This window comes from Desmodus rotundus, chromosome 12 (assembly GCF_022682495.2).
Source record: "Desmodus rotundus isolate HL8 chromosome 12, HLdesRot8A.1, whole genome shotgun sequence".
Classification (NCBI taxonomy): Eukaryota; Metazoa; Chordata; class Mammalia; order Chiroptera; family Phyllostomidae; genus Desmodus; species Desmodus rotundus.
In genome coordinates this window covers 3,808,002-3,834,418 of record NC_071398.1, presented here as the reverse complement: position 1 = coordinate 3,834,418, position 26,417 = coordinate 3,808,002, and the positions used below count along the sequence as shown (strand labels likewise).

Here is a 26,417-nt window from a genome sequence, read left to right as displayed (position 1 = left end):
AGTTGTGTGCTTCACCTCCCCAGGTCACTCTGCGGCCTTGCAAATAGCGGCCCCATAAACTCCCCATAAACTCCGGAGGGCTCAGAGGCTGCGCTCAGAGAGGGTGTTAATCTCCCCGGATGCCACACATCTAAGGGTCTCGGATTCCAAAGGGCTGCCAGGATGGGCCGCTCTCCCAGCCCCCAGCCAAGATGGTGGTCCAGGCAGGGAGCTTCTGCATGGCAGAGACCTGGCCAATCTGATCTGACCCCAGAAAGCACTTGCCAGCTCTGCAGGGCAGCTCGAGGGGTGGAAGGCAGAGGCCCAGACTCCAAATGAGCCTCCCCATCCCCTTTACCCTTGACCCTAGCCCCTGGGCCTGCCAGAGGTAGCAGGTCACCCATCCAGCCACAGGGCAAGTTTGGCATAAGGCAGTCTCCATAGCAACCCTCAAGGGGAGGAAGTGAGTTACCTGGAGACCTGACAGAGTGCAGGGGGGACAATGGAGGGACAGGGAGAGGGTGGTGCTGAGGGTAGGGGGTGTCCAGAGGGAAAAAAATCACGAACACCTTTCCATGGGGGAAAAAATTTTGAGAAAAACGTCTATCTCCTTCTCCCTGGCACGAAGCAATCGCGAAGGAATAATTGTTCATCATAACAAGAGCAGCCGTATCAAGGGCCACGTCTACACCAGGCCACCAGGGTTCACAAGGTCTGTGGAATTCATACACCAGCCCCAAGGGGAGGGCCAACCCAAGCCCCATCTCACAGATGGGGAGACTGAGGCCCCAGAAAGGTTAGGGAAGTGGCTTAAGGTCACCTAACTGGCAGGCGGCAGGATGCAAACTCACCCGGTTCCAGAGCCCACTGTCCGCCCCTCTCCCGTGAGAGCAGGCAGGTCAGTGCCCGGCCTGGCCTGCACCCTCTGGGCTCCGCAGAGGCTGGCTTTGGCCTCAGGTCTGCCTGAGGCAGGCAAGCTCACGCCCCAGTGCCACTCTGTGTCCATGCCGCGTAACAGGAGGAACCCCAGGGGTGCCGAGCACCCACGTTTAGGGAAGGGCTAGTTGGTGCACAGAGGACAACTGGGCAGCCCCCCGAGCCCCTGGCCAGCCAGGGCACAAAGGGAGGGGCTGGGGCACGGGACCCTGCGACACCCAGCCTTCCGAGTAACTCGCGGGGTCCCAGACGAAGCACAGGTTAATTCCTTCAAAAGTCCGGGATGGAGGCAACTTAGAAGTGACTGGGTCCCGCTGCCCCCCATTCACAAACAGGATGGTCGCAGCCGAGGGAGGAGGAGGCCTGGTCCAAAGCGGACAGCGAAGCCGTGTCCAGTCCGTCTGCACGGATCAGTGGGCCCTGCCATGTGCCCACTCCGTGCCAGGCCCTGGAGCGCCGGGGTAACTGCTGCGGGAGGTCAGCTGTCACTTGGTTACCCCGTGAATAAGTCACTAATGAGGACTGGTGTCCGGGCACCGAGGACTAGGACAAGGACAGGATGAGGACCAGGACGAGGGAAGGAGCAGGAACAATGGTGAGGAGGGAAACTGGTTCTGAGCAGGGCCTCCAGGAAGCCTGCTCGGAGGGGGTGATATGGAAGCAAGTCCCAAAGAGTGACTCAGGGAGAACCGGGCAAAGAGTATCAGGAAGAGCATCTCAAGCAGACAGAACAGCATGTGCAAAGGCCCTGAGGTGGGGGTGTGACGGGTGTGTTTAAATCAGAACCCGAGTGGTGAGGAGGAAGACAGGAGGGACGAGAGGTGGGAAAGGGCAAACTGCTCAGTCTCGTAGACTCTGGGAGGGACCCGACAACCCCACTAAAGGCCTCTGGAAGTCACAGCGGGGATTTCTGTCGGAGCATGATTCTGTCAAATCACATTGGCACTGTATACTCAGCCTGGCTGATGTACGGAAGATAAGTCAGAAGCTGCTGGATTCCTCCCCATGTGATGTGATGGGGGCTTATACCAGTAGGGGACAAATTTGAGACTCACTGAGTCATAGAACTGGTAAAAGTTACCTGTTGGCTCTTCAGTTGATGGAGGGGAGGAGTCCCCTCCAGGTTCTGACTGAGCAACAGGTGAATGGAGGGCAGGCTCTGAGGCCCCGAGGCCTGGAGCACCCACAGGTCCCACAGGAAGAGGGCAGGGTACGTCTGAATGTGTGCATGACACCAGGAGGTACCACGCAGTGGAGACTCAGGTCTCCAGGCACCTGACACTCCTGAGACCCCCACCCAACTGCCCAAGACACCCTGCACATCACCGCTGGGTACAGCCCAGGCATCTGTGTCTCTCCTGCTGCGACCTCGAAAGAGGAATTTGGTTTTGTTATTGGAAGGCTGCCTTCTGCAGTCCCCAAGGCACTGACAATTTCTAAGTCCTTAAAAGGCACCTGTGATCCAGTTGTCCATGGGGGGTAACCCCTCTGTCCCCTCCGCCTTCCTCCCAGCTCTCCCTTGGAAGGAGGCCCCAGAGAGGCGATGCCCAGTGCAGCCTGGCCCAGCCTCGACAGCTGGATGCCCACCCAGCCAGGACGGTCTGCTGGGAGCCCAGTGAAGACCACCACAGCCAGCTCTGGGGGCAGCAACCCCCGAGTCCCGGCACACCCTCGCTCAGCACACAGCGCTACACAGACATACGGTCGTCCCTGGCAACACGTTTTCCAGATGGAAAAACCCAGGCTACCAGACATTGTGGTCACTGTGTAAATTCCAGAAGTGGAAGCCCTACCCTCTTTGGCCTCCAGACACTAAATATTAATCATATTACTGTTACCTGCATATTGATATGAATAACCATAATAACTGGTCCTATTTATTACCTATTTTCTGTGCGCCAGGTACCGAGCAAAGTATTCCACGGGTGTTTTTATTTAATCTACACAACAGCTGGGCGGGGTACATTTCTACTCCCAGTTGGGGTGAGGAGACAGAGGCCCAGAGAGGCTAGGTAACTCACCCCAGGTCACACAGCTAATTAGGGGCAAAGCCAGCATCTGAGGCAGGGCTGGCTCGTGCAGGAGCAGGGTGTCCTCTCCTTCATGATCTGGTCCCCACCCCACACGGAGCTTAGGGAGGCTTTTTTCCTTAGCCACCCCACCGTGAGATTTTAACAGCACAGATATACTGTGTATCTGTTTATAAAGATCAATATGTATATCTGGGCTTTATACCTCAAAAAGAGTGAGATTTCTTTTGCCCCCAAGAACTAGCTTTGACTCCTTCGGGGCGAGTCCAGAAGGGTCTGGAGCCCACGCCAGCACCGCCCAACAGAAGCAGAATATAAGCCCATGTGTAACTTTGCTGTTTCCAGCAGCCCCATTTAAACAGTGAAATTAACTTTAATAATGTCCTTCAAGCCAATATATCTAAAACAATGCCATTTAAAATATCATTCATTGTATATAACCATTGTAACAATGATTAATGACAAATTTTATATTCTTTGCTTGCATGCTAAGCCTTTGAAATTAGCCATGTTTCACATGCTCGGTGGCCGTGGGACGCCAGTGGCCGATGGACTGTGTCCCCTGAGCTCTAACCCAGCTGGAGAGACCTTCTCCAGCAGGGAGCCCTCTGGAGCGCCCCACCCGCCTAGCCCTCTGGTTCCCTGGGCTCACAGACAAGGTGCAGGGCTCTCAACTCTCAAGCAGACACAACAATGAATAAAAACTGGCCTCCGCCCTTGAGCAGTTTATCATGGGGTGGGGTGGGGGTGGGGGATCTTTACCAAACTCTACTGCCTGCCAGACCCTGAGGCTTCCCCCCACCACCCTAGAAAGGGGGTTCTGCTATTGCCATCCCATTGTATTGATGGGGAAACTGAGGCATGAGAACATGGATCTTGTCCAGGGCCCACCTATCTGAGTCGGTCAACCCAGAGCAGAACACAGGAGTGTCAGCAAAGCGCTGTGAAGGCTTTTAGGAACCAGGGGGGCAGCCTTGGGGGAGGGCCTCCGGGTGGGGTGGTGAATGGGTGTTAAAGGTGCGTGAGAAAGAAGAAACCAGGCTCCAAGGATAAAGAGGGGGCAGATGTGTTGGCAGGGAATGGAGAAGCTATGTGTGGATGCCCAGGGCGGGGCGGGGGGCGTGGCGGCACAGCACAAGGGGGTCTTAAGAGGCAGGAATTCTAGGTGCTAAGACGTCTCAGCACATCACCCCCGTGCAGGGCATTGTGTGAGCAGAGTCCAAGTTCAGCCATCTAGTCATGGAAAGGCACCCACTGCCCAGCCATGGGCCCTAATGCCTACAGAATCCAACTTCCCAAAATATTTACCCGAAGGCTCTGGGCACCAGGCTCCATTCTGTAAACTTGGATGCCGTCCCCAAGCTGAAGTGATAGATCTCCCTGAGACCAAGATAAACCCTCCCTGCCGTTCCACAGAATGAAAAGGAAGGGAGCAAGGAGCACGGAATAAATCAACCCTCTCCGACTCTAAAGGGATCGTGGTCAGCAGCGAGAAGTGGGCAAGGATGCCGGCTCCTCATCAGGCCCACGGCTGCTCCAGACACAAACAAAACTTCTGGCAGGCATCCTTCCTCCACGCCAAGGGAGGAGAGAACAAAATCTTAACCTGCAAAGGTCAAACGCACCCTCCTCGAGTTCGAGCAAGCCAATATTTCCCCCTAACTTCCAGGAGAGAACAGCCCCTTCCACGAACTGAAGTACTAGGGGCAGCTTGAGGAATGAGGCCCACAGGTCTCCCGCTTGCCTGGGTGGCCCAGATCTCCAAGCCCAGGGGCGGGGCGTTATCAGACTGGAAGTCTTCACTTGGGACTCAGGAAATAGCCCCCTGCACTCGAAGGCTCCAGAGGCAGGACGAGCTGGCTCTGGAATGTGGACGAGGGAAGGCCTGCCTCCGACAGTCAGAACGGACGGTGAGTAAGAACAAGAATGGAATCCAGGAGTAAGCACTTGCTGTGGATGATCTCATTTAGCACTGACAAGCTCACACCACAGAAGAACTGTTATCTCCAATTTACATGTGGAAAACTGAGGCTCAGACAGGTAAGGACCCAGAGTCACACTGGTAGATGGCAGAGCCAGCTCTCACCCCAGGCCTGCTGCCTCTCCAGTGGGGGACCTCACATACTGGGGGCCACCCCCAGTTTCTTCCTCTCTCCACCCTGCACCCTCAGGTCAAAGTCCAGCTCTGATCACCTCCCTCTCCTGCTCTGCAACCTCAGACTTCCCCTGCCTGCAGAACAAGCCCCGTTCCCCAGAGAGGGCTAAGAGAAAGTAGGTGCATGCTGAGAGCCCCCCGACCCCCACACCGTCTCATGTCACCCACTCCCGACTCCAGCAACGCGGCCTGGCCTCTCACACAGCCCGTCCAAGAAAGCGGGCTTCCTAGAATAATATTCCCCACCCACAGAACGTGAGAATAAAGGGCCCTTTGCTTGTCTCCCGGAATCACTGGCTTTCGCCATAGAGCAATCTTCTGCCCAGTAAAAATATTTCTGTAAAACTTGGTAACTCTATCTGTGGTTGCTTTTCTGAAAGTCAAAAATCTAGGAGAGTGAGACAGGGCAGGGGCAGACTTTATGACAAGCTCGTGAAGTCATGTCTACTCAGACGGTCCCTCCTTCGCACGGCGATTAATTCGCCGCGAACCCCAGGGACTTTGGCTTAATACTCTCAAAGCAAAGCGCCAGTTCGAATTTCTACAGAACAATACCCACCACCCTGGACCTGGGGTTCGCCAGGCGGGCGGGGGAGCCCCCGGCTGGGGCTCAGGGGTCTGGGGAACTCCGTCAGGCAGCCCTCCTGCCCGGGTGAGCTGTCACCTGAGGCACAGATCCTAAGAGAGGGGTGCTCTCCAGTCACGGTGTAAAGGCAGCACACACGGCTAACCCAAACTAACCCCGAGACACGAAGTCACTGAAACCTCCCAGCCTCCGTTTCCCCATCTGGAAGTGGGCGGAAAAAACATCACATGGCAATTCCTGAGCAAACAAAGATGGTGTCTCTTCACCCACCAAGCGGCATCCACACTGTCCAGGCGCTGTCCTGGACCGGACAAACAGAGCAGCTTTACTGGGGATGGTGCAGACACGTGGGCAGCCCTGGGGGGTGGTGAGGGCATTCATCCAGTGCTCCCTGCAGGCTGAGCCGTAAATCGCCGTGTGCACTAGTTCATTCCATCCTTGCAGTGACTCCCCAGGGGTGGGCATTCTTTTCCTCATTTCACAGGTGGGGAAACGAAGGCCCGACATTGACACAGCTCAGTACAGACCAGATCGGAAGCCCAGGTTCAAAGCTCTGTGCCCCTGGAACTGGGAGGAGACCCACAGAAGGAAACGAGGTAAGAAAATGAGATTTAAAACATAGCCATACAAACTAAGGCAGGAGTTCTTAATCTTGGGGCTGTGACTGTCCTGAAATTGGAGTTAAAGGCGTAAGAGCATGTATTTGAGGAGAGGGACACCATTAGATTTAGTGGGCTCCCCAAAGGCCGTGTTACCTGCCTGCTGAGGGTTAAGAGTCATCCATCCATGATCCTCATAGAAAGGCCAGGAGCTTGAAAGAAAAGCTGTAACCCATGTGGGCTGCATGGAAGAGGTGGCACCCGCCCCCCGGGCTCTTCCAAGATCCACTGTCAAGGAGTGGTTCTCCCAAGATGGTCAGTAACTGTGGGGCAGCCTTGTCCCCACCCACAGTCACCAGCCGCCGACCGGGGCTGCGGTCAGCGAGCCCAACTTCAGGAGCCAGGCTGTGCCCAGGTGCTCGCTCTGCCCACCGTGCCTGCATTTGCAGCCTTCTCCTCACCTCTAGTTCTTTTTAGGAAGCCCCCCACCCCTCACCTCCCTGCCCTTGAGGTTTTGGGTAGGGGCAGCTAATCCCAGTCATGTGACACAGGGCCGGCAGAGGCACAGAGATTGGTTCTGGAATGGGCGTGTGGCCCATGAAAACAACAGAATCCCAGCCTGGGCTTCGGCTGGACTCTGTCTTCCAGCCGGAGATGGAAGCCCAGACCGATGGGAGCCGTACTGCCACGACCTGGGGGAGTCCGTCTGAGCATGACGCTGACAGAGAGAAAGCAGAGCTGCCGGGGAGCGCCAGTCCAGAGGTCCTTCCAGTGTCCCCTTCCTCCCCGGTATGTAAGGATGGGCCTGGCAACCACGGAAGAGCGGCTGGAGGTCAATGACCGTCAGTAACGCTCCAGGTCCAAGTTTAAGTTCAAGGGGCCACAGCCATGGGGATGGGCGCGGAAGGAGACAGAGTCATTGACTGAGAGGACTGTGCCACCGGCTCCTGACAGGGCCACTCGCTTAATCCACCCAGTTCTACAGGAGGGGAGGGCTGTCCCCGCCCCAGCCCTACCCTGTCCTGCCCCCCACCCCACCCCCGCTTCCCTACAGGGTCCCTGTGAGCACGGCTATCACCCAGGACAGAGAGGCTCTGATTCCGAGGGCTTTGGGGCACAGGGACTCAAGGTCCCTGCATTTAAACAGCACTGAGGAGCTTCATATGTAGGGGGTCCTCAGGCCAGACCCTGAGTCCTTCCCAACCCCCACCCTCCTCTCTCTGCACCCCTGGCTTCTCATAGAGTTGCCTGCATACGCTGTTGCCTCCTCTCTCTCTCTTGTAAAATGTGTTAGCTTTTTGAAAAATACAAACATGGTACATGCTCCCTGATGAAACAAAGAAGTCAACCATGCAGAAATGTGTAATGAAAAAAGTGAGATCCCCTCTCTCCCCACGACCTCCCACCTCTCTGCGCCCCAGGGGGACAGCCTGTGACAGGGCATTCTTCCAGAGCCTTCCCCATGCACCTGCCGACACAGAGACACGTAGGCCTGCACCACGTCACTCGTGGGCTGTGCTGCTGCCCTGCTCATTCGTTTGAGGCCCTCCTTCCGGTCAGTGGTCAGCGAGCAGCCTCCTCACCTGCTGCAGAGAGCGCCATGGGGTGGCCACACCACCACCCAAGCGCCTGTCCCCTGTGGCGGACATGTGAGCTATTAGGCAGTTTTCATTCCTCCAAATAACGCAGCCACGGATGCCCCTTCGAGGATGTGCTTCTTCCCATGCAAGCGTTCCGCAGCACCCTCCCGCCCCACTCCAGGCCAACCTCTGACGTCACTCCACCAAGACAGCCCCAGCCCACCCACCTGTGACCGAAATCCCACCAACACCGTCCAGTCCTTCTTCTTCCCCCGCCTCTCAGCAGCTTCTCTCCAGGGGACCACGCCCCCCCCATAGATGACTTTGATGGCCCCCAGTGACCCTGCCTGTGTAGCCCCTTTCCCTACATCTGGGCTGGACCCAGGACTGGCTTTAACCAAGAGAATGTGGCACTGCCAGTCCTTGTCCTAACCTTAAGAAGTCCCGGCAGTGTCTGTAAGGAGTCTGGTCACCCTGAGGCCGCCACACGATGCAGAAGCCCAAGCGAGTCACATGCAAGGCCACCTGGAAGGAAACCCCCAGACACATGACCCAAGAGGAGCTGCTGCACTGGGCCCCTAGCTTTTGAGCCACTGCAACGAGGCCACACGGAGCCACACACAAGTCACCCCAGCCAAGCCCTATGTAAACGGCACGACCTCAGGCAAATCATAAAATGACTAAGTCACAACATTTTAGTGTAATTTGTCCTATGGCAAACATAACCTTAAAGCTCTCCCTTTCTTCACTACATTCTGAGAGGAGGAAGCAAAGGCCGGGAGAGGTCACCATGGACATCTGCTCGCCCCACTGCCTCCCATCCCCAGCCAGGCTCAGGATTCCCAACACTGCGCTCTGCAGCCCACAAAGACTCGGCCAGGTCCTCTGCCCGGGGTGCCACTGTGGCTGCTCCCGCTCGAAGGCTGGTTCCTCTGCGTCTGGAGGCGAAGACCCTCGGGGACTCCTCGCTCTCTCCAGGCATCTAAGCTAGCACGCACGCACCCACGGCCGTCCTGGGAGAATTCCTCACCAAGAAGTCAACGCACCAGAAGGCCCTGAAGCTAACAATGACAACAAAAAACTGGCAATGAGAGGTTAGGGAGCTTGCCCAAGGTCACACAGCTAGTGAGCGGCAGAGCTGGGACTGGAAACCAGGCATCATCAGGCTCAGCGCCTACTCCAGTGCTTTCCAACACTTGGGCGGCGACCCACAGTAAGAATTACATTTTATAACAGGCCTCTGTCTGTGCGGGACAGAGGGAACACGGGTAGGGACACGGAGCTAGACCAGCTAGATGGATCTAGCTAGTTAGCTGCGAACGTGGACACCCACGTCCACAAACGAAACAAAGTTACACAAAGCAACACTTCCTCTTGCTTCTGGCACAATTCCATCCTTTTCTATTGCATTTTGTAAGGCTGGTCACTACATTGATTTTTATGAAACACCAATGCGGTTATAACATAGTTTCAGAAAAAAAAATGTATCATCTATTCCGATTTAGGATGGCTCTCAAATCAGACGGGCCTACATTTGAATCTGGCTGGAGCAAGATTCCACTTCCAAGTCAGGTGACTTTGGATAAGGAACAGACTCCTTTAAAGCCTCAGTTTCCCCATCAGGAAAGTGGGGGTGAAAGCAGTCCCAGACCGGTAATGATGTGAGAACTGACCAGCAGGGACAGAGCCTGGCCCCCGGCCTGGCAGACAGCAGACGCTCAGTGCCACACACACAGGCTCAGCTCCTGGGGGCACCGAACGCCGCACCACAGAGCACGGAGACTGGAGGCCCGAGCCCAGGACTGACCAAGGCGGTACCCCCCTGGGTTTGCAGGGCAGGGGAACAGGAAGAGAAGCCCCCAGGGCCCACTGAAAAGGCAACTCTGTCCCTGGTTTGTAGTAGCTTCCTTTACAGCCTCCTTTTGCTTTTGGAGTCTACATAGATCACTGGGGGAAGGAAGGGTAAAACGACGAAGTCAAGGTCAAAGAGCACTGTGATGAGGCTCCCTCTGGAAGCCAGGCACGGAGCGGCGCCCCTAACCAGCACCCCCAAGGCCCTCAGTTGAGCCACCATAAGCCATGGCTTCTGTGCCAGGGGCCAGCCTGTGTGGCTCTCAGGAGTTAGAAAAACATCCTCGGAGGCTGTGGTCTTCCTCAGGCCTCACCTGCGGCCTGAAGGTGGACAGGCCCATCCCGCTAACAGGGGCCCTTTATGCTGTCTGCCTCACCCTCACCAGGGCCCCCGCTCTGCAGCAAGGCCAGCGTGTGGCGGGCCAGCCAACCAGCGCCAGGCTGACACCACTTCGCGGGACAGATGGGCTCTCCCCAACCTCCCAGCCAGCCGGAAAGGAGAGAAGCTGGAGTGAACAGACATCAGTCAAAAAGTAACAATAAAACCAGAGGAAGACCTGCAGTGGGTGAGCAAGGGCTCGGGACGGGTTGCAGCACAGAACGGCACCCTCCGCCCAGGCACTACCCGCCCCTCTGCAGGACCATGGATTTCTGCCCTACCCTCTCAAAGACTGCGGCCCCGTCCTAAGTCAGACACCAGAAGTGGGCCGAGACTGTCTCTGAGCACCGGACCAGCCGCTCGGCCTTTGCCCTTCCCAGACCCTTGGTCTGAGATGCTTTCACCAAACCTTCCATCACGGGGCTAGTTAGTATTCTCTGGGTCTCAACAACTGAATCGCCGCCCCCCAGTCCAAAGCAGACCCTGTCTCTACTCTCCTGCACTGCACCTGTTTCTCTTTTTTCCAGGCTGGCCAAGAGGTCCAATGCCACGCCCTAGGTCTCACAGTTAGAAAACAGTACGGCCAGGGTTTGAACCCGGGGCATCGTACTCCAGAGTCCTTGCTCTCTAACCACCACCCTGTTCTGCCTTATGTCCCATTTGAATTTTCTGGTCCATCCTCAAGGGTCCCCTGGATGACCGCTGAGAACTAAGTCCTGTGCCTGGACCAATGGAGACATTCCAGAACTTCTCACGGAACCCAGAGAACACCGTCACTCAATTCCTCTTTATCCTCCAAAGTATTTTTCAACGAAGAGCCGCCCCCGTGTTCCTTCCTTCCCCACACGAGAGCTCCCCCAGATCATGGGGCTCTCCTCTGCCCTGCTGGCCTGACCCTTGTCTCCCCTGCAGACAAAGACCAAGCTCCGTAAGGTGGCCGAGAGGCCCTGGCCCCTCTTCAGCCAACTGAACTTCAGTCAGCATCTCAAATGAACTGCCATCGTCACCATGCACTGCTGGTCCACCCAGCAAATACTCACACTGCTATTTCATACCCCCTCCCCGCGCCTTGCTCACCACCATCCCTCCCCCCAACGCTCACCTCAGGGCTTACATCGCAGATCCAAAGCGCACTGTTAGTCAATCAAGCACAGAAACACTTTAAAACTGCAACCTATCACGACAAGGATGTAGTTCAGGAGCGCGAAGGGAAATCCGGCGAAGTGGACCATGCGTACAAATCATACATCGCTGAAGAATGGGCAGCCCCAACCCCACCCCGGCAGCCATTGGGAAAACTCCGTAATCATTCCCGGGTTTAGAAACATTAGCAAGCCACCAGTTGAAGAAAGCTTTCTTAACTGGACAAGCAACAAACATATTCTTAATGGTTATTCAACAGTATAGGCAGTTGTGACCAATGCAATAAGATAAGAAAAATCAACAAGAGACAGGAAGGTTTGGTTCCACTAAATGCACAGTTCTGCCAGGCAGGAACTATGTCCTGTTCCTCATAGTTTCCATAACACCCTAAGCACAACCAGAGATTTGTGGAATGACTAGCCACCCAGATGAGGTCTGGTCCCCATTAAATGTTCTCAAAGCACAGTACTTCTCCTCTGAGGCACATATCACAACTTGGACTGTGAAATTTGCTTTTAAAAATACTTCCTACTAGAGTGTAAGCTCCATGAGAACAAGGACCATGCTCCATGGATACAGCAAAAGTGTACCTGGCCTAAAGTAGGCACTCAGTATATTTTGCAGAGATGCATAAATGACTTGAATAGAGCATATTCAAAAGATAGTTGCTAAACGATGATCAGTGTTTTATCCTACTTCTCAGCTGGAAAATCCAAGACCCAAAGAAGGGAGAGACCCACTTCCTAATGCCACAGCACGGTGAAGCCCACCCAGCAACCTGGAGTCCTCTGAAAAGCGTCAGCCACCCACAAGACCACATACACAGGCCACAGCCCACGTGGCTCACCAAGCAAGGAAAGGGAAGCCTAGACCAATTCATGGAGCCTTCTAAACACACACATACCCAGTGCACACCCCAGTGGGCAGAGACCATGGCAAGAGCTCCTGAGTGCCACCTCTCTGCGGCCAAGGATGACTTCAGTGGAGGGACCTTCCCCGCAGAGCCCCGTGACCGGCGCCCACATGGACAAACAGCCCCCTCTGCTTTCCCGGGAAGTTATCAAAGAATTACTTATGCCTCTGGAAATGCTTGTTTGGAAAAGGTTCTCCACCCGACCTGGGCTTGGCAGCAGGGGCGGCATCACCAGGCCTGCCCTTCGGGGAGTGATCAGGCTTTTCCTCCCCCCTGAAGGAAGGCGGCCACTCTTCGCGCAGAGTCTGAAGCCAGCCATAAAGAAGCAGGCAGCTTCCCAGGGTAAACGGAGCTCGGCGACATCAAAGCCTGCCGTCCAGATTAAACAACTGAGGCCTTCAGCTCTCGCTGGCGTTTCTTCCAGGATATTCTGGGCTTCTGCCTCAGTTCTCCCTCACATGGAGTGGCAGATATTTTGTTTGTGAGAGTCTGAATTTTTTCCTTCCTCGGGGAGAGGGGGAGGGGGAGGGGGGGAATGAGAGGGAGAGGAAGAGAAAGAATGTCTGTGAGAGACAAGAGCCACAAAAGGAACATGTGTGAGTGAAAAAAGAGGGAAGTCAGGGAGGCAGCCAGAAGTGCCTGCTCTGGAATCCAACAAGCGACCTAAAAATTCCAAGAGTTTCTGAACCAAAGCACATTGTGAACCCACAGCCAGCGAGCGAGGCTGCGAGAACCCCCGACCCAGGAGGGCGGGGGAGTCCCTGACACCAGAGCCCGCCGGTCTCAAGGACCACTGCATTGCCCACTGACACGTGGGCCCCTCTGCGTGCCCCTTTCTCGGACACATCTGGAAAACCAAGGCAAGGGACCCTGATCCCTTAGCCACAGGCTCACGGCAGCTCTGGGGCAGGATGTGCTCTGTCTGGGCTTGGCTTGTCACTGCCTCTTGTCCCCTAGCCCCTGGGCAGCCAATCCCACCCCACAGGACCCCCACATCCCACCAGAGCCAGCTGTCTGGCCCCTCAGCTGACCCTCCCCCCCCCCAGGGCAGCAGGGGCCACCAATCCACTCAAAGAGCTGGACAAATGCCCCCAAGTCCTCGACACTCCACAGTAATCAGCTCTAAGGCTGGAGCCACACACCGACTGCCCACCAGCTCCACCCCACACACCTGTCCAGAGGGACAGGTAGTTCAATGTGCCAAGTGTCCCAAATGCACGGGGCTTTTCAAAAAGACTGAGCACCAGGAGAGACATGCAATCCCCACTGGCTGTGGGGCCACTGGGACCCACAGTCCCTTCTGGATGGCCCAACCCAACCATCACCCACTTCCATGGACAAGCACGAGCCCAGGCACCTCCCTGCACACGGGCCACACCCTCTGCCACCCCTTCTCCCTCACTGGCTTCCAGGCCTCGGCTTAAATGCCACCTCCCACAGCTTCCCACGACTGTCATTGTTGGCCGATGTAGCCATTTACCTGCTTGCTCTTTTAGACGGGAAGCCACGGGAGGACAGCGACCACAACTCTGATATTTGCTACTGTGTCTTCAATGCCTGGCACAGCTAGGGGACTCATAATGAGTGACCACCCATTATTGGTCGGAAACCATTAACAGCTGAGTGCCTGAAAGAAAAGGCCTAATCCACTTGCTCCCGAATCCGGTTCCATCAGGCTGGGGAAGAGGATGGGGGAGGAAGAGGCAGGGCTGGTGACCTAATCCACTCCCCATTCATTCATTCATTCCATCACTCTTTTAGCAGATAGCTCAGGAGTGCCCACTACCTGCCCCAGGGCTGCTGCAGGGAAGGTGCATCACCCAGGAAGGGAACAGTTGCCTGGCTTGTCAGCCTTGCTGTTTTAAGCCCTCCAGGGAACAGTGTGGTCCCTGAGCTTGGAATACTCTCTGCCCATCCATTACCCCCTTCTCTCCTCACTTCTGATGTCCCCATTGGGAGAGGAGGTGGCACGTCCTGCGGGTTCTAGGAGCTGGGGGGACAGGCAGTGGTGGTCATGGGGTTCCACTTGGCCCTGGGCTTACTCCCATTTGTGCAAAATGTGAATGCAGGGGACCGTTCCTGAATCAGGGGGCTAAAATAGGCACAGAGCCTGAGTCAGGGAACCGGCCTCCTTCTCCAAAAAAAGAGAAAAGTTTCAAAAGGAGGACAAGACACGGCCCGCAGCCTCTACCACAGATGGCATCAGAGAGACCGTGCCCCTGCCCACTGCACAGCAGCCTAAGGGACGAAGGCCTACTGGAAACCAGAAGCCCCACCTGGCACTGTGCCTGGCTCAGGCGGCCCCCCGTCCCTCCCGGCCACTCCAAGGGGGTAAAGAAAGCTCCCAGGTGGGGCTGGGAAGCTGGTCTGGTGCCGCAGGCAGAGAAGACCCTCCCTGGAGAACTCGACAATGCCAGCGAGTGGAGGCCCAAAGGCCTCCGCCAGCCTCAAAGCAAATCATCTTTTAATTCCAAAACACCAAATATTTAATTTATGCTCTACCTCAAATGTCAAGTCCACCTCCCGGCACATAGCTTTGAAACCACGTAAGGAGGCCTAACACTTTCCATATGGTAAAGACATGAGGCTTTTTAATTGTGCCAACTGGTATCAGTCAAGGGTAATTCCCCGGGAATCCGGCGCTCGGGCAGCAGCTGGGCCAGCCTCCAATCTCAGCGCCCAGCCCCATAGGGACCCGTGGGCTCCAACCGGGCCCACGCCCACCCCATCCTCCCCCAACACCAAAATGCACTAGGTTCCCCTCATCAAATTTCCAAACTGCCTGGCGGCCACCTCTGCTCCAAAGGCTCTCTTCGGGCATCTGAGAAAAAAGAACAAAAGAGCCAAAGGGTGTTGGGGGAGTGGGGGGAGCTGTCCTAAATGCATTTGCACACACACGTCCACGCCTTATGAGCGTGCACACAGGCTCGCTTCTCCAAGTACTGTCCCATCGCTGTCTCTATGCCCATAAGCTTTCTGATCTCACCCACAGGGCTTTCCAGACCCAAAGTTTCCGCCTGGTTTGCTTTTGTAACTGCCTGTCGCTGCCTCACGCTTCCAAGACTATCCCCCTTCATCCTTTCGAGATTATGATGCTTGTTTTAATTTCTCCCTGTGGAGGACACTGTGGTCAGGCATATGAACTGTTCCCTTTCCTGCTCTGCTTTCCTAGTACTCATACACCATGACTTCCTCATTAGTTTCCTCCCCCAAGCTCATGTTCCCTTGGTGCTCATCTGAGCCCACGGAGAGAAGAGAAGCCTTAGCCTTGGCCTGAGTCCCTCCGGGTGAGTCTAGGGTGTACAAGGTGCTTTCATAGTCTGGGCCCCTAGCTCCCCCTGCACCGGTGTCTCAGCAAGCCCCGCCCCCACCCTGCCCAGTTTTGAAGAGTCATCTGCTACAACCCTGCCGGGAATGAGAGTATTCTTGTGCCCATTTTACAGATGAGCTCATTGAGGTACACAAAGGGAAAACGGCTTGTACAAGGGGACGAGCTCTGTGGCAGAGCCTGACCTCATGTATGTCTGTATTCAGGAGACAGGCTTAGGTCAGCACCAGCGAGGTCACCCTCTGACACCCCAGGACCTTGCGTGGGAGTCAGACCCTCCCTGAACATTTACTAAGCTACTCACACCCAGCAGGGAGGATGAGGGCAAGAAGTGGCCCCTCCTGCTTCTGAGCACCCCAAAACCTTCCTCATGCCAAAGCACTCACAGCTGCTAGGCTGCCACCTCTCCAGTGAGAGTACATGCACCCCCCTCCGGGCAGACACTGTGGCACAGGGCTTTGCCATGCATGGCCTCCGTTGTCCTATGAAAGTGCTCCAGAAATGGAGAAAAACAGCCCCCGCCAGCTGGCTGGTAACTTTATAGGGTTCCGAGGAGGATTAAGACACACACAAGCACTTAATAAATAGTAGTTGTCCATGTAATAATAATAATAATAATGCTAATTGATGTGCCACTAACGTGTCTGCAGCCACTTTGGTGAAAGGGCAGTGAAGCAGTTGAGACAGAGGCCACCCCAGAGGCAGACCTGGGGCTGCTGGGGGGACCTCCATCGGCCTTTGGAGCGGGCAGACTTTGGAGCCCTCGCCCTCCTACATCCTGATGATGTCACGGGACACCCTGCTGCTGGGAGTCACAGAGAGTGAACCAGCCCGAGGGGTGCCCACCCCGGCCCTGCGCAGGACCCTGGTGTTTCCCGAACGTTGGGCGCTCCGTTCCCACGTTCACCGCGTGGGCCGCTTGCACTTCACTGTTTTTCTTGGAGTCAACTTTAGACTCTCTTTCCACTGAGCTTCCTCCTAAGCAACAATATCTGCGAAATCATGGGTTTCACGTCCTAGTTCTTTTTCTTCTGATCAGAGAAAAAGGGAATGATTAAAAATGTCCCTCCAGGTACCACCTGAAACGGCCTTGCGGGCCCCAACAACGTTGGGCTCACCTGACCTCTCCCCGGGGGTACTCGCCCCCTCTGCAGACTCAGCAGCTGGGCCAGGCCTGGTGGGAACCCAGGTGTCCGGGTCCCAGCCACCAAGCACAACTACAAGGAAGCAGAAGTTCCCTCCCCTTAAAATCTTGAAGCGCAGGGCCCACCCTCCACCACCCAACATATGTCACGCCGATGGCTCTGTCTCACATCTTCAAAAGTGCTTTGAACAAACATTAACGACCCCTCAGTGTTTCTCCGAGACAGGGGGCAAGGAAGGGAGGGGCGAGCCCCATCCCATGCCGTCCTCCGCTGGGGGAAGAGACCAGGCAACACAATTCCGTGACTGCACCAAAGCCACCGACTTAAGCTGGGGCCCCCTCCCCACCCTCCCTCACTTCCCCCCATGGCAACTTTTACTGGCTCACATTCCTTTCGCTGGGAACACTACTATTTAATTAAAAACGACAGACTTTTGTTTTTCTCTCCTTCCTTCCTCCTCCCTCCCATCCTCCAGGACTGGATGCCAAGGAGACCCACCAAAAACATGCGGGTAACATTTGTTACGGCTTTGAAGATAAAAGTCAGTTGAAGTAAGCCCTCGCTGTATTTCAAGTTTCCCCTAAAGCACAGAGCAAGCTGCCTGGCAGTTTAGGAAAGGAAAAAAGGCTGGGGGCGGGGGGGCGGGGGGGGGGGGGCGGGGAAGACTGCAAAAAAATGTCATTCTGCAGGAATACTTTGTAAAAATAAACAGGCTGAAAAAACCCCAAACTTGATTAATGGAAATCCACTCAGTTGGCCTCAGTCTTGAGCCACAAATGCATTTATTTGTTCATATGGCTAAATCGGATCATTTTCATTGCGCTTTAAAAACACATGTAGATCATAAACTAGAAATGCTAGGGGAAGACTGGGACGTCTGTAGGTCTGTTTTCAAAGGACCCTAACTCCAGTGCCCCCACCCACCAAGGCTGACCTGTACTAGGGGGCAGCAGCTCCAATTCCACCCCAGCCTACAGGTGAAGAGACACGTGGGAGAGAAAGCCCCAGCTAAGTAAGTGGAGGCGGTGAGGGGCAGAGGGGAGCTTCTCCCAGACGCAGAGGTTATTTCATACGTGCACAAGAGTCGGCTTTATCCACAGGCTCACCGCCCGGCGCGGGCCCCTGCCACCGAGCTGCACCCGGCCCAGGTCCCCACCACTCAAACCCACACACACATCTGAAAACTCCACTGGCCCCTCCCCAACCCACGGACAAGACCAAAGAACTAACCAGACCTGAGATGCAGTCTGTTCACCTCTAAGTTAAAAAAAAAAAAAAATTAAATGTCACATCAAAAAGTTGATTCATCCTTTGATCCTTGGCTTGCTTGAGTTCCACGCAGACCTTCTGAAAGCCCGTGCAGAGTTCCGGAGCTCAGAGGACATCTGTGAACACCAGTCCCAGGCCAGGATCTGGGGCTGGACTCACTCACTCCCCTGCCACATCTGTCTACTGCTCCTCCAGAAACAACTCCAACCACCGGGACCCTCAGGAGTGGGCCCAGGCTACAGCAGGATGAGGTGCTCTCTCTCCTCGTGGGCCTAGCTGGGGGGGTTACCGGGCGTCCTCAGTACCCCCAAGCTCTGTCACCCAGACGGCAGTCTGCTCTACTGGGGCTCCCGGGCAGATGGTACTGACAAGTGCCAAAGACACACGGGACATATTCGGAGGCCAGCACAGTCCCGTGCTCCACCCAGACACCCATCAAAGCCTGCTCCCTCTCCCTGGCCCCACCTCTAAGCCCACCTTTGAATGTTGGCCACAAAAACAAGGGAGTCAGAGCAGGCCCCCAAATGCCCTGTCCCCCAGCACAGATAAGCTTCCTCCTCGACTCAACCTGAATCACCTCCTCACCTAGGACCTACCCTCCAGGAAGCCCTCTGCCCCCAAGCAGACAGGAGACTGCCACCCATGTCACCTCTAAGGGTCCTCAAGGCAAGGGGGTACACGGGTATGTTGGTGGGGCAGGGGCAGCTGAGAAGAGATTTTTGGACTTAGAAGCTGTGCCAAGAGGGTGATAAAAGTTGGGGTGGGTGGGTATGGAGACTCATCTCTGAGGGTGAAAACGGGTCATGAGGGAATCATACCCGGGCTCCTCTGCCGACGGTGCCCGCCGCCCGCAGCTGTCGGGGTCCGGAGCTGCCACCGGGGCAGCGCTGCCTGCCGATCCACTCCTCAATGCCTTTCCGGGCCCAGGCGGCACTCACAGCGAAGCTGTCACCTGGGGCGGGGACGACAGGAGTCCCTGAGTCCGGCCCCCGGGTGAAAGTTACCCGAGAGAGTAGGGAGAGAGCGGGCGCGGCCGGCGGAGGCCACGGGGGCCGGGAGGGGTAGAGGGCCAGGGCACGATCCCAGAGGCGGCCGCAGGCAGTCGGGAGAAGGGGTTCCACGCAGCCCCAAGAGCAGGAAGAGCAGTACCCATGGAGGGAGAGTCCGGGGATCAGAAGAGCTAGCCCCAGAGGCCAGGACTGCTGAGGAAACGAGGTGAGGGTCTGGAGACGGGTGCATTGAACACAGGGTGAGGGGACGTGGGGAGCTGAGGGTCAGGAAAAGGGGCGCAGTGGGCGCAGGAGCCAAGATCGCGGAAGAAGGGCCTGAGGGCCAGAAAGAGAGGGGACAAAATCTTGGGGAAAGGAGCTTGGGAGTCCGAACAGGGGGCGCAGTGAGCGCGAAAGGCGGGGACCGCGAGACGAGGGGTTGGGGCTCAGAGCAGGGGGCACAGGACAGCGGGCAGCGGGTAGGTGGGACAGAGAGGGGTCAGGAAGGCTGCCCCAGGAGCGGGTTTGTGGGGCTCGTGGTCGGCCAGAGCTGGGGGTGGGGGTGGCCCTGGTAATGAGATCCCGCGGGCTAGGCCATTCCATCCATTCCCCGGGTCTATGCCCCGCGCGCCCCTACCTTCCGGGCTCTCCCTGCGCTTGCACACGGCGGCTGCAGCACATCGCGCGCGGCGGCGGCGGGAGCCGGAAAGAAAGGAGAGACAGAGAGTTAGCAATCGCCGGGGCGAGGGCGGCTGGGGCCCGGGAGCCCAGGGGCCCGGGGACCGGCGCGCGGGCGGGGACACTGACCCGGCTTGGAGTGAAGTTTCCCCATTCTGGGGGCGCGGCGGGCGGGGACGTCCCTAAGCCATGCGCCCGGCCCGCGGGCCCAGCGGCTCGCCGCCCCTCGCCTGGCTCTCCTTCTCCGCGAGCAGCCCCCGAGCCGAGCGGAGCCCGAGGCGGCGCCGGGACTAGCTCCTGCCGCCGTCGCCGCTGACCGACTGACGCCCGGGCGTGCCGAGCCCCCAGCCCGCCGCCACGGCCCGCGCCTCCCTGCGCACCCATTGGCCGGGCGCGGCGCATCAAAGGCGAGGCGGGCTGCCGAGGGGGCGGGAGGGGGCGTGGTCAGCGGGCTGGGGGCGGGGCGAAGCGAGGTGCTGCAGGTCTAACACAGCGCCCTCTCCAGGCTGCAGTTTACGTCCCCCAGCCAGGTGCCAGGAGCTGGAGACCTTGAGCTGGAGACTGGGTTTGGGGGCTCTGGCCAGCAGGCATATTGGGACAAACACCCTCTTGGGTCCTGCCGTCTCTAGGGCAACCGCTCCTGTCGCTATGTGCCTTCTGTCCCCTCTACTTTTCCTTCAAGCGCTCTGGGCGGGACTCAGGGGCTCCAGTTTACAGGTGATGAAACCGAGATCTGGAGAGGGCCGCTGCTCTGGCGCTAGCGCCTGCTGCGTCGCCCCTTCCCAGTCTCCCTACGACCTGCCTTCGCAGAGAGTGTTCCCTGCCTCGCCCTCTAGGTTTTGATTTGAGAGTCCAGGAAAAGCCCCCACCGCGCCTCCAGCCAGTTGTGGACCCAGCCCATTCCTGGCGGCGACAAGTGTCCGAAAACCAGGAGTTGCTAGCCAATCGCTGGGATCCCCTCGCCAGGAGGCCTGTGGGTGCCCGCCTGGGGTCGCGGCGCACTGCCAGCTGCGCGGCCCGGAAGGGGGTAACCGCCGGGTCTTTGATCTTCCTTGGTTTCCGCTCCCTGCTGCACTTTGCCAGACCCAAGGGCTTGTTTGTTTTGTCTGGGGAGGTCTCCGGAGAGGGGAGGGCGACATCAAGGGGTTCCACCCCACCTTAGAGGTTCTCAGAGAGGATGCCTGCTCCGCTGGGGACACGTGGGGCTGTTGTTAAGCTCGTCCTGGTACCGGGCAGCCTGGGCGTGGGACAAGAAAACCCTGGGCCTGCAGTGAGACCAGCTTTGCCCCTTGGACCGAAATCTGCGAGGGAGCCTCAGTTTTAGCATCTGTAAAATGGAGGCTCGCAGCTTCCCTTCGGGAGCCACAAACGTAATTCTAAATTTTCTGGATAGCCACAGGGGGGGAAAAAAGTTGAAAGAATCAGAGGAAATTAATTTTAATAATATATTTTCTTTAATCTGCTATATCAAAAATATTCAACATATAATGAGATATTTTACATTCTTCGTTTTTCACTAAGGGCTTGAAATCCGGTGTGTATCTTAACACTTCGAGTACATCTCAACCCAGACTAACCGCATTGCAACTGACCAATAGCCACATGTAGCCAGTGGCTGAGGTTCGCTGTGCTGAACACCACAGGTCGGGAGCATCTATGCGTCTCAAAAGGACGTTAGGAGCTGTGTGGCCCTCTGGGGTCATAAATATCTTCATTCAGCAGTGTCTTAGCTCCATCCTCCAAAATTCCCCTTTTTACACCCTTTTTAGTGGAAATGAAGGCTAATCTTATAAGCAGGTACAGTGTTGTCCGTTTTATATTGCAATTCTTTATCCAGTACCTTGCCAGCCACGATCTAAGTGAGCGATTTTCACCTGGTGTGCCACCAGGTGAAAGAATTTGTAAAACATCCAATACCTACCTGTCTGTTTCATCAGGGGCACTGACCTCTCATCCCTTGGGTGGTCAAATACAGAATGGGCAACACAACAATAGCTGTCCAGTGTGAATGAATCAAAATCGTACCTATTTTTTTGGTCAGATTGGCAAAAAATATGTTTTTGGTGTACTGCAGAAATTTAGTCATTAGTTTATGTGTGCCGTGAGATGAAAAAGGTTGAAAATTGCTGGTCTAAGTCACGTGTAGACCTTACAACCAAGCACTCTCTGAGGCAGGCTTGTATTTGGTCTACAAAGGAGGGAACCTATTAGGCTCAGAGAGGTGAAGTCACTTGTCCAAAGTCACACAGCAGCCAGCGACCTGGTTAGGAATGAAACCCAAGCCTGTGGATCCCACTGCCACACTGTTCTACATCAGGCTGTCCCTAAGGCGGTCCAAACATCACATTCCACCGCTAGAGAGAGAGTCCCCACTCTAGAAACAAATAGTGATTTGGTGCCAGCTATGGGACAAGCCCCGTTTCAGGCACTTATGATACATCAGTGAACAAAACCGACAATCCTCATTCTTGTGGAGCTCACTGTCTGCCAGGAAGAAGACAGACGAGAAACAGTCAATGCGACGGTGGGGCAAACAGTGCGGGCAGTAAGGCAGAGAAGGCAACAGCAGCCACAGCCGTGGTTCTCGGTGGAAGGCAATTTGCAGGCCCCCCCACCCCCTCCACAGAGGACGTTTGGCACAGTCTGGAGCCGTCTAGCAAGAAAAGACCAGGACTGCTGCTAAACATCCTACAGTGTATGGGACAGACCCCCCCAAAGAAGGAAGTATCCAGCCCGACATGTCCATCGCGCCGTGAGAACCCCTGAGCTATAGGAAAAGACCAGAGCAGGATGGCAGGTTCAGGGTGGGAGGGAGGTGGGGTTTGAGTGTCTGAACCAGAGTGGGAGCCTTCCTGCAGAGCCCCCTCCGAAGGAAGTGGCCCTGGGGTGGGATTGCTGTTTGTCTCTCTCTCTCCCCTACCCCCCACCAGGGCTGGGGTGGTGCGTGGAAATCAAAGCAGAACTCTGAGTGTTCTTTCTCACAGCGCTCAGAAAGTTGGTTACTTCCTTAAATCGGTCATGGCTTTCTTCTTCCATGAGAAAAAAGTATCCCCCCTTCCCCTCGGGAATTTCTTTTTACAGTTCAAAAAGAGATAAAAGCAACAACTAAAACTCTGCAGTTACCAGTTTGAGCCTTGGGGGAAGTAAATCCCAAATGTCCACCCAGACACAAAGGCCCCTCCACCTTCAGCCTGGCCCTTCCCAGCCCAGCAGGCGCCAGGGGCTTGCTGTATTGGAATCGAGACACCCTTCCCCCGGCAACCACCACCACCAACCTGGCCCTGGGCAAGACACCAGAGAGTTGGGCCTTGTGGTGAAACCTTAGCCTGCCCAGGGCTCTGAGGAGGGGCTCCCCAGGGGCCACGAGCCCACCATCCACCTGGGGTGGCCATTCGGTCTCCGCCAGCTTCCCGAGCCACGACTCACTGTCTTTTTATGCGTTTTAATAATTTATCTGGCCCACTTCTTGGGCTGTATACTTCCAGTGACACATCTTTTTCTTTGAAGATTTCCCATCTTTGGGGGAGGAGAATGGGGAAGGAAGGCAAGGAAGAGATAAGAGAGAGAGGTTATAACAGAAGCGGGTTTCATGGGGCTTGAGATTTAGCAAGGCTGGTTTAGGTGAAATCTGTCAGATGTGCAGCCGGGAGGTTTGGGGGGCAAAACACCACATCACCTTGACTGGCCACCCCCACGCTTGTGCCCAGGTTAAGCCATCTGATCTGGTCCCCTTCAAATGCCACTTCCTATAGGAAGCCCTCCTTGACCTTCTAACCTGAAGAGCTCTGACCACTCCAAATAGGCAAGTTCCCCTCCCCTCTTTCTTCTCTTGGCGCTCCTTATTATTATTTTTTTTAATGCTGGAGCTAAATTTTCCTCCTAGAGCCTGGGCTTTCTGGAGCAGAGGTCTTACCTGCCTTGCATCTCAGGATGCAGTACCCAGCACTGCCCATAGGAGGTGCTCTATGTGGACCCAGAGGAACCCACCCAGCCCTACCTCCTGCCTTGGGGTGGGTTGTGGGCAAGAGGAGACTGGGAAGGCTGGCAAGAATGTGACCCGGGACATACTAAAGAAAAACGTAATGTCCAAGTCTCTGCTGGTCCCTGCTGGTCCCCGCTCGGTCCTCGGAGCCACTTCTTCTCACAGTCCCCTGGTGACTTCAGGCATTGCTCAGTGACTGGAAACCTGGTTTGGCTGAGTGGGGAGTGAAATTGTCCTGCAGGAGAAAGTCACAGGGATTTTGGAGATGGCACCCAGGAAAGGGAAGAGAGAAATAAATATGGCCTCAGAACGGGCACAGCAGTGAGGAGGCGGGGGGCAGCTGGTTAACTTTCAGGACAGCGATGACTAGTGTGTGACTGGCAGTCACCTGCTCAGCTCTGTGCTGGACTTACCCTCAGTGACCCCAAACCTCAGCAAAGCCCTCACCACGCCTCTGGGTTAGAAGGAAAGGGGCAGGGGCAGAATTAAAGAAGTAGATACGGCCTTGAACGGAGGTGCTCGAGAGAGAACAGATGGGATCCAGAGGCAGCCAGGAGGAACGCCAGCCCCCAGCATCAGTCCATGGAGATGAGGTGGGGGAAACCGGGCTCCCCCAAGAACAAGGGGTGAGGGCCCCAAGCCAGTCTATTCAGGTATGAGAGGAAAGAGGCCCCCAAGATAGTTAGTTCCTGGAGCCTAAATGCGGGCTGATCTGAATTGGGCTTTTGTGCTGCCACTCCTCCAGGGTCTAGGGTCTTTTAGCAAGTTCAGAGGGCACACAGGCTTCCCCGGTGATGCTGCGGGAGGGGGAGAGGCCACCCAGCCCTATCATGCCCCTGCTCCCCTCCGCCCCTGCCCCTCTGACCCACTTCTCCCAGCTCATCTGGGAAGTCCTTCCAGCCACAGTACCAGTCTGCCCATTCGCAGGCTGCTTTTACAACGAGAAAGGAACTCCCATATTTTTAAGCCTTCCCTTTCCAGTTGTGTGCAGTTATCCGACACCCAATCAACACACTCAGCCTCCCCATTTACAAAGTAGAAGGAAGGGTTGCTAGATCAGCATTGCCCAAAACGGGTTCTGCCGAACTCCAGTTCTGTGTGGAAAGGCCCCACGGGAGATATAGGGCCACCCTGGCTCGGCCACAGGGAGACACGCCGCTCTTCCTGCAGGACTTGTCAGGACCGCCCGTGGGCAGCCGGGCTGTGCGACTCTCCGGGAGGAGAGCGTCCTAAGCAGGGCTCGTGTGTGTTTTGTTTTCATTAACTCGCCAGACCGGGGAACCGTTTTTAGGAAATTCAAGTAAAACCAAGTGGAGCACACTTTGGCAAATGCTGGACTAGTCAGGGATGCCAAGCACTGAACCCAGGGACCTAACCAAAGAGGGTGATGAAAGGAAGCTCAGTGCAGACAGAGCGGGGAGGGAAGGCTCCCTGCAGGGGCACGCCGGCCTGTGTCTGCGATGGCCGTTTCACTGTCTCAGGGTGCATTTGCCCACCTCCAGGCTGCTAAGCAATTGAGTACCTACTGCCCGTGAGGATCCACGTGGGGCCAGAGGCTCCTTGAAGCTCAAGGCACAAGGAAAAGCAGCCTCTGTAGCGATGATGCTTGTGGCCAATTTGCCTGTCTCACCTGCCTTCCCTTCCAGCTTAGCTTCTTCCTCTCCCTCCTTCCCACCTCCACCCCACAGAGCACAGCTTCAAGATAACCTTGCTACCAAATTGGTGCCACAGGACCCCTTCACTCCTTGGCCACAGCCGATTGGATGCCTGATCCATAAGTCTGACCAATCAGCATCTCTCTGCAGAATTTTAACAGAGAGGCCAGAGGCCTAGGGTCTGTTCCTTGACGGTCTCAGGAGCAAAGGGCTCCGCAGTCCCAGGGCCTAGAGCATCTGATGGAGTCCGTAAGGGCTGACAAACAGACAGAGCAGAATAGGGATAGCCAGAGAGCCACAGAGCTAGCAAACCAAGTAGGGAGAGACGGACAAACTGACTGCCTTGCCCCCGACCCTGACTGCTCCCAGGTCCAAACCTTGTTAGTTCTCACCCTGGGTCCCTGAGAGACCCCTGGTCCCCCTTTCTTGCCCGGGGTCAAACAGCCTAGGTTAGGGCTACTCAGAATTTACTGTGGCTCCCCCAGGAGCTTATTGAAACGCAGTCTGGGGCAGGACCTGAGACTCAGCATTTCTAGTAAGCCCAGATGGGGCTGATGCCGCTGGTCTGCAGACCACACTCGGAGGCTCTAGAAAGTCAAGCTTTCTCAGAAGCTACTGGGGTGATACAGTTTTCCTCTTCACTGAGTAAGTAACAGTACTGGCGAACAGGAAGGACAGAAGAAACCGGGGAGAGGGACCTAGGAAATAAAGATGTTTCTCTTTTGTTAAATCATTCAGCAAAGATTTGTTGAGGGCCCAATTTATACCAGGCTGTTATGTTATCTTTGTCTCTTCAGCAGACAGAAGTAAGCCAGTAAAATAAATATGTGGTGTGTCCCTGGGGGGGGGGGGGGGGGGGGAACAAGTAGGAAAGAGGAGAAAAAGTGCTAGGGGAGGGGCTGTGGTTCTAGGTAGAAGGATCAGAGAGGGCAGTCCTCTGAGCAGAGGCTTGAAAATGAGGAAGGGAGCCATAAAGGTCCCAGGGGAAATTGGTTCCGGGCAGAGAGAACAGCAAGTGCAAAGGCCCTGAGGTGGGGATGTGTGTGAACATTTGCGAAACAAGCAGGCCAGTGGCTCTGAGGCAGAGGGAGGCAGAGGGCCTTTCCAGAGGAAGAGATGATGCGCTTGGAAGGTAACAAGGCTCAGTCGTGAGAAGCTTGTGGGCCTCGGTGAGGGTGTCAGCTGCAGTGGAGGGAGGCGGGAGCCATTAGAGGAGAACT

At 55.9% G+C, this 26,417-nt stretch overlaps 1 protein-coding gene across 1 annotated transcript in view; it reads right to left on the bottom strand.

Annotated features, from left to right (window-relative positions):
- Positions 1–19,876, bottom strand: part of NKD1 (NKD inhibitor of WNT signaling pathway 1) — a 62,614-nt gene extending 42,738 nt beyond the window's left edge. The window contains exons 1-3 of the mRNA XM_053915930.1: positions 19,690–19,876; positions 19,520–19,552; positions 18,712–18,845 (exon numbers count right to left, since the gene is read on the bottom strand). Of these exons, the coding sequence (XP_053771905.1) occupies positions 18,712–18,845; positions 19,520–19,552; positions 19,690–19,714 (192 nt within the window). The 5' untranslated portion in view covers positions 19,715–19,876. The remainder of the gene's footprint in view (positions 1–18,711; positions 18,846–19,519; positions 19,553–19,689) is intronic.
- Between the last annotated feature and the right edge of the window lie 6,541 nt (positions 19,877–26,417).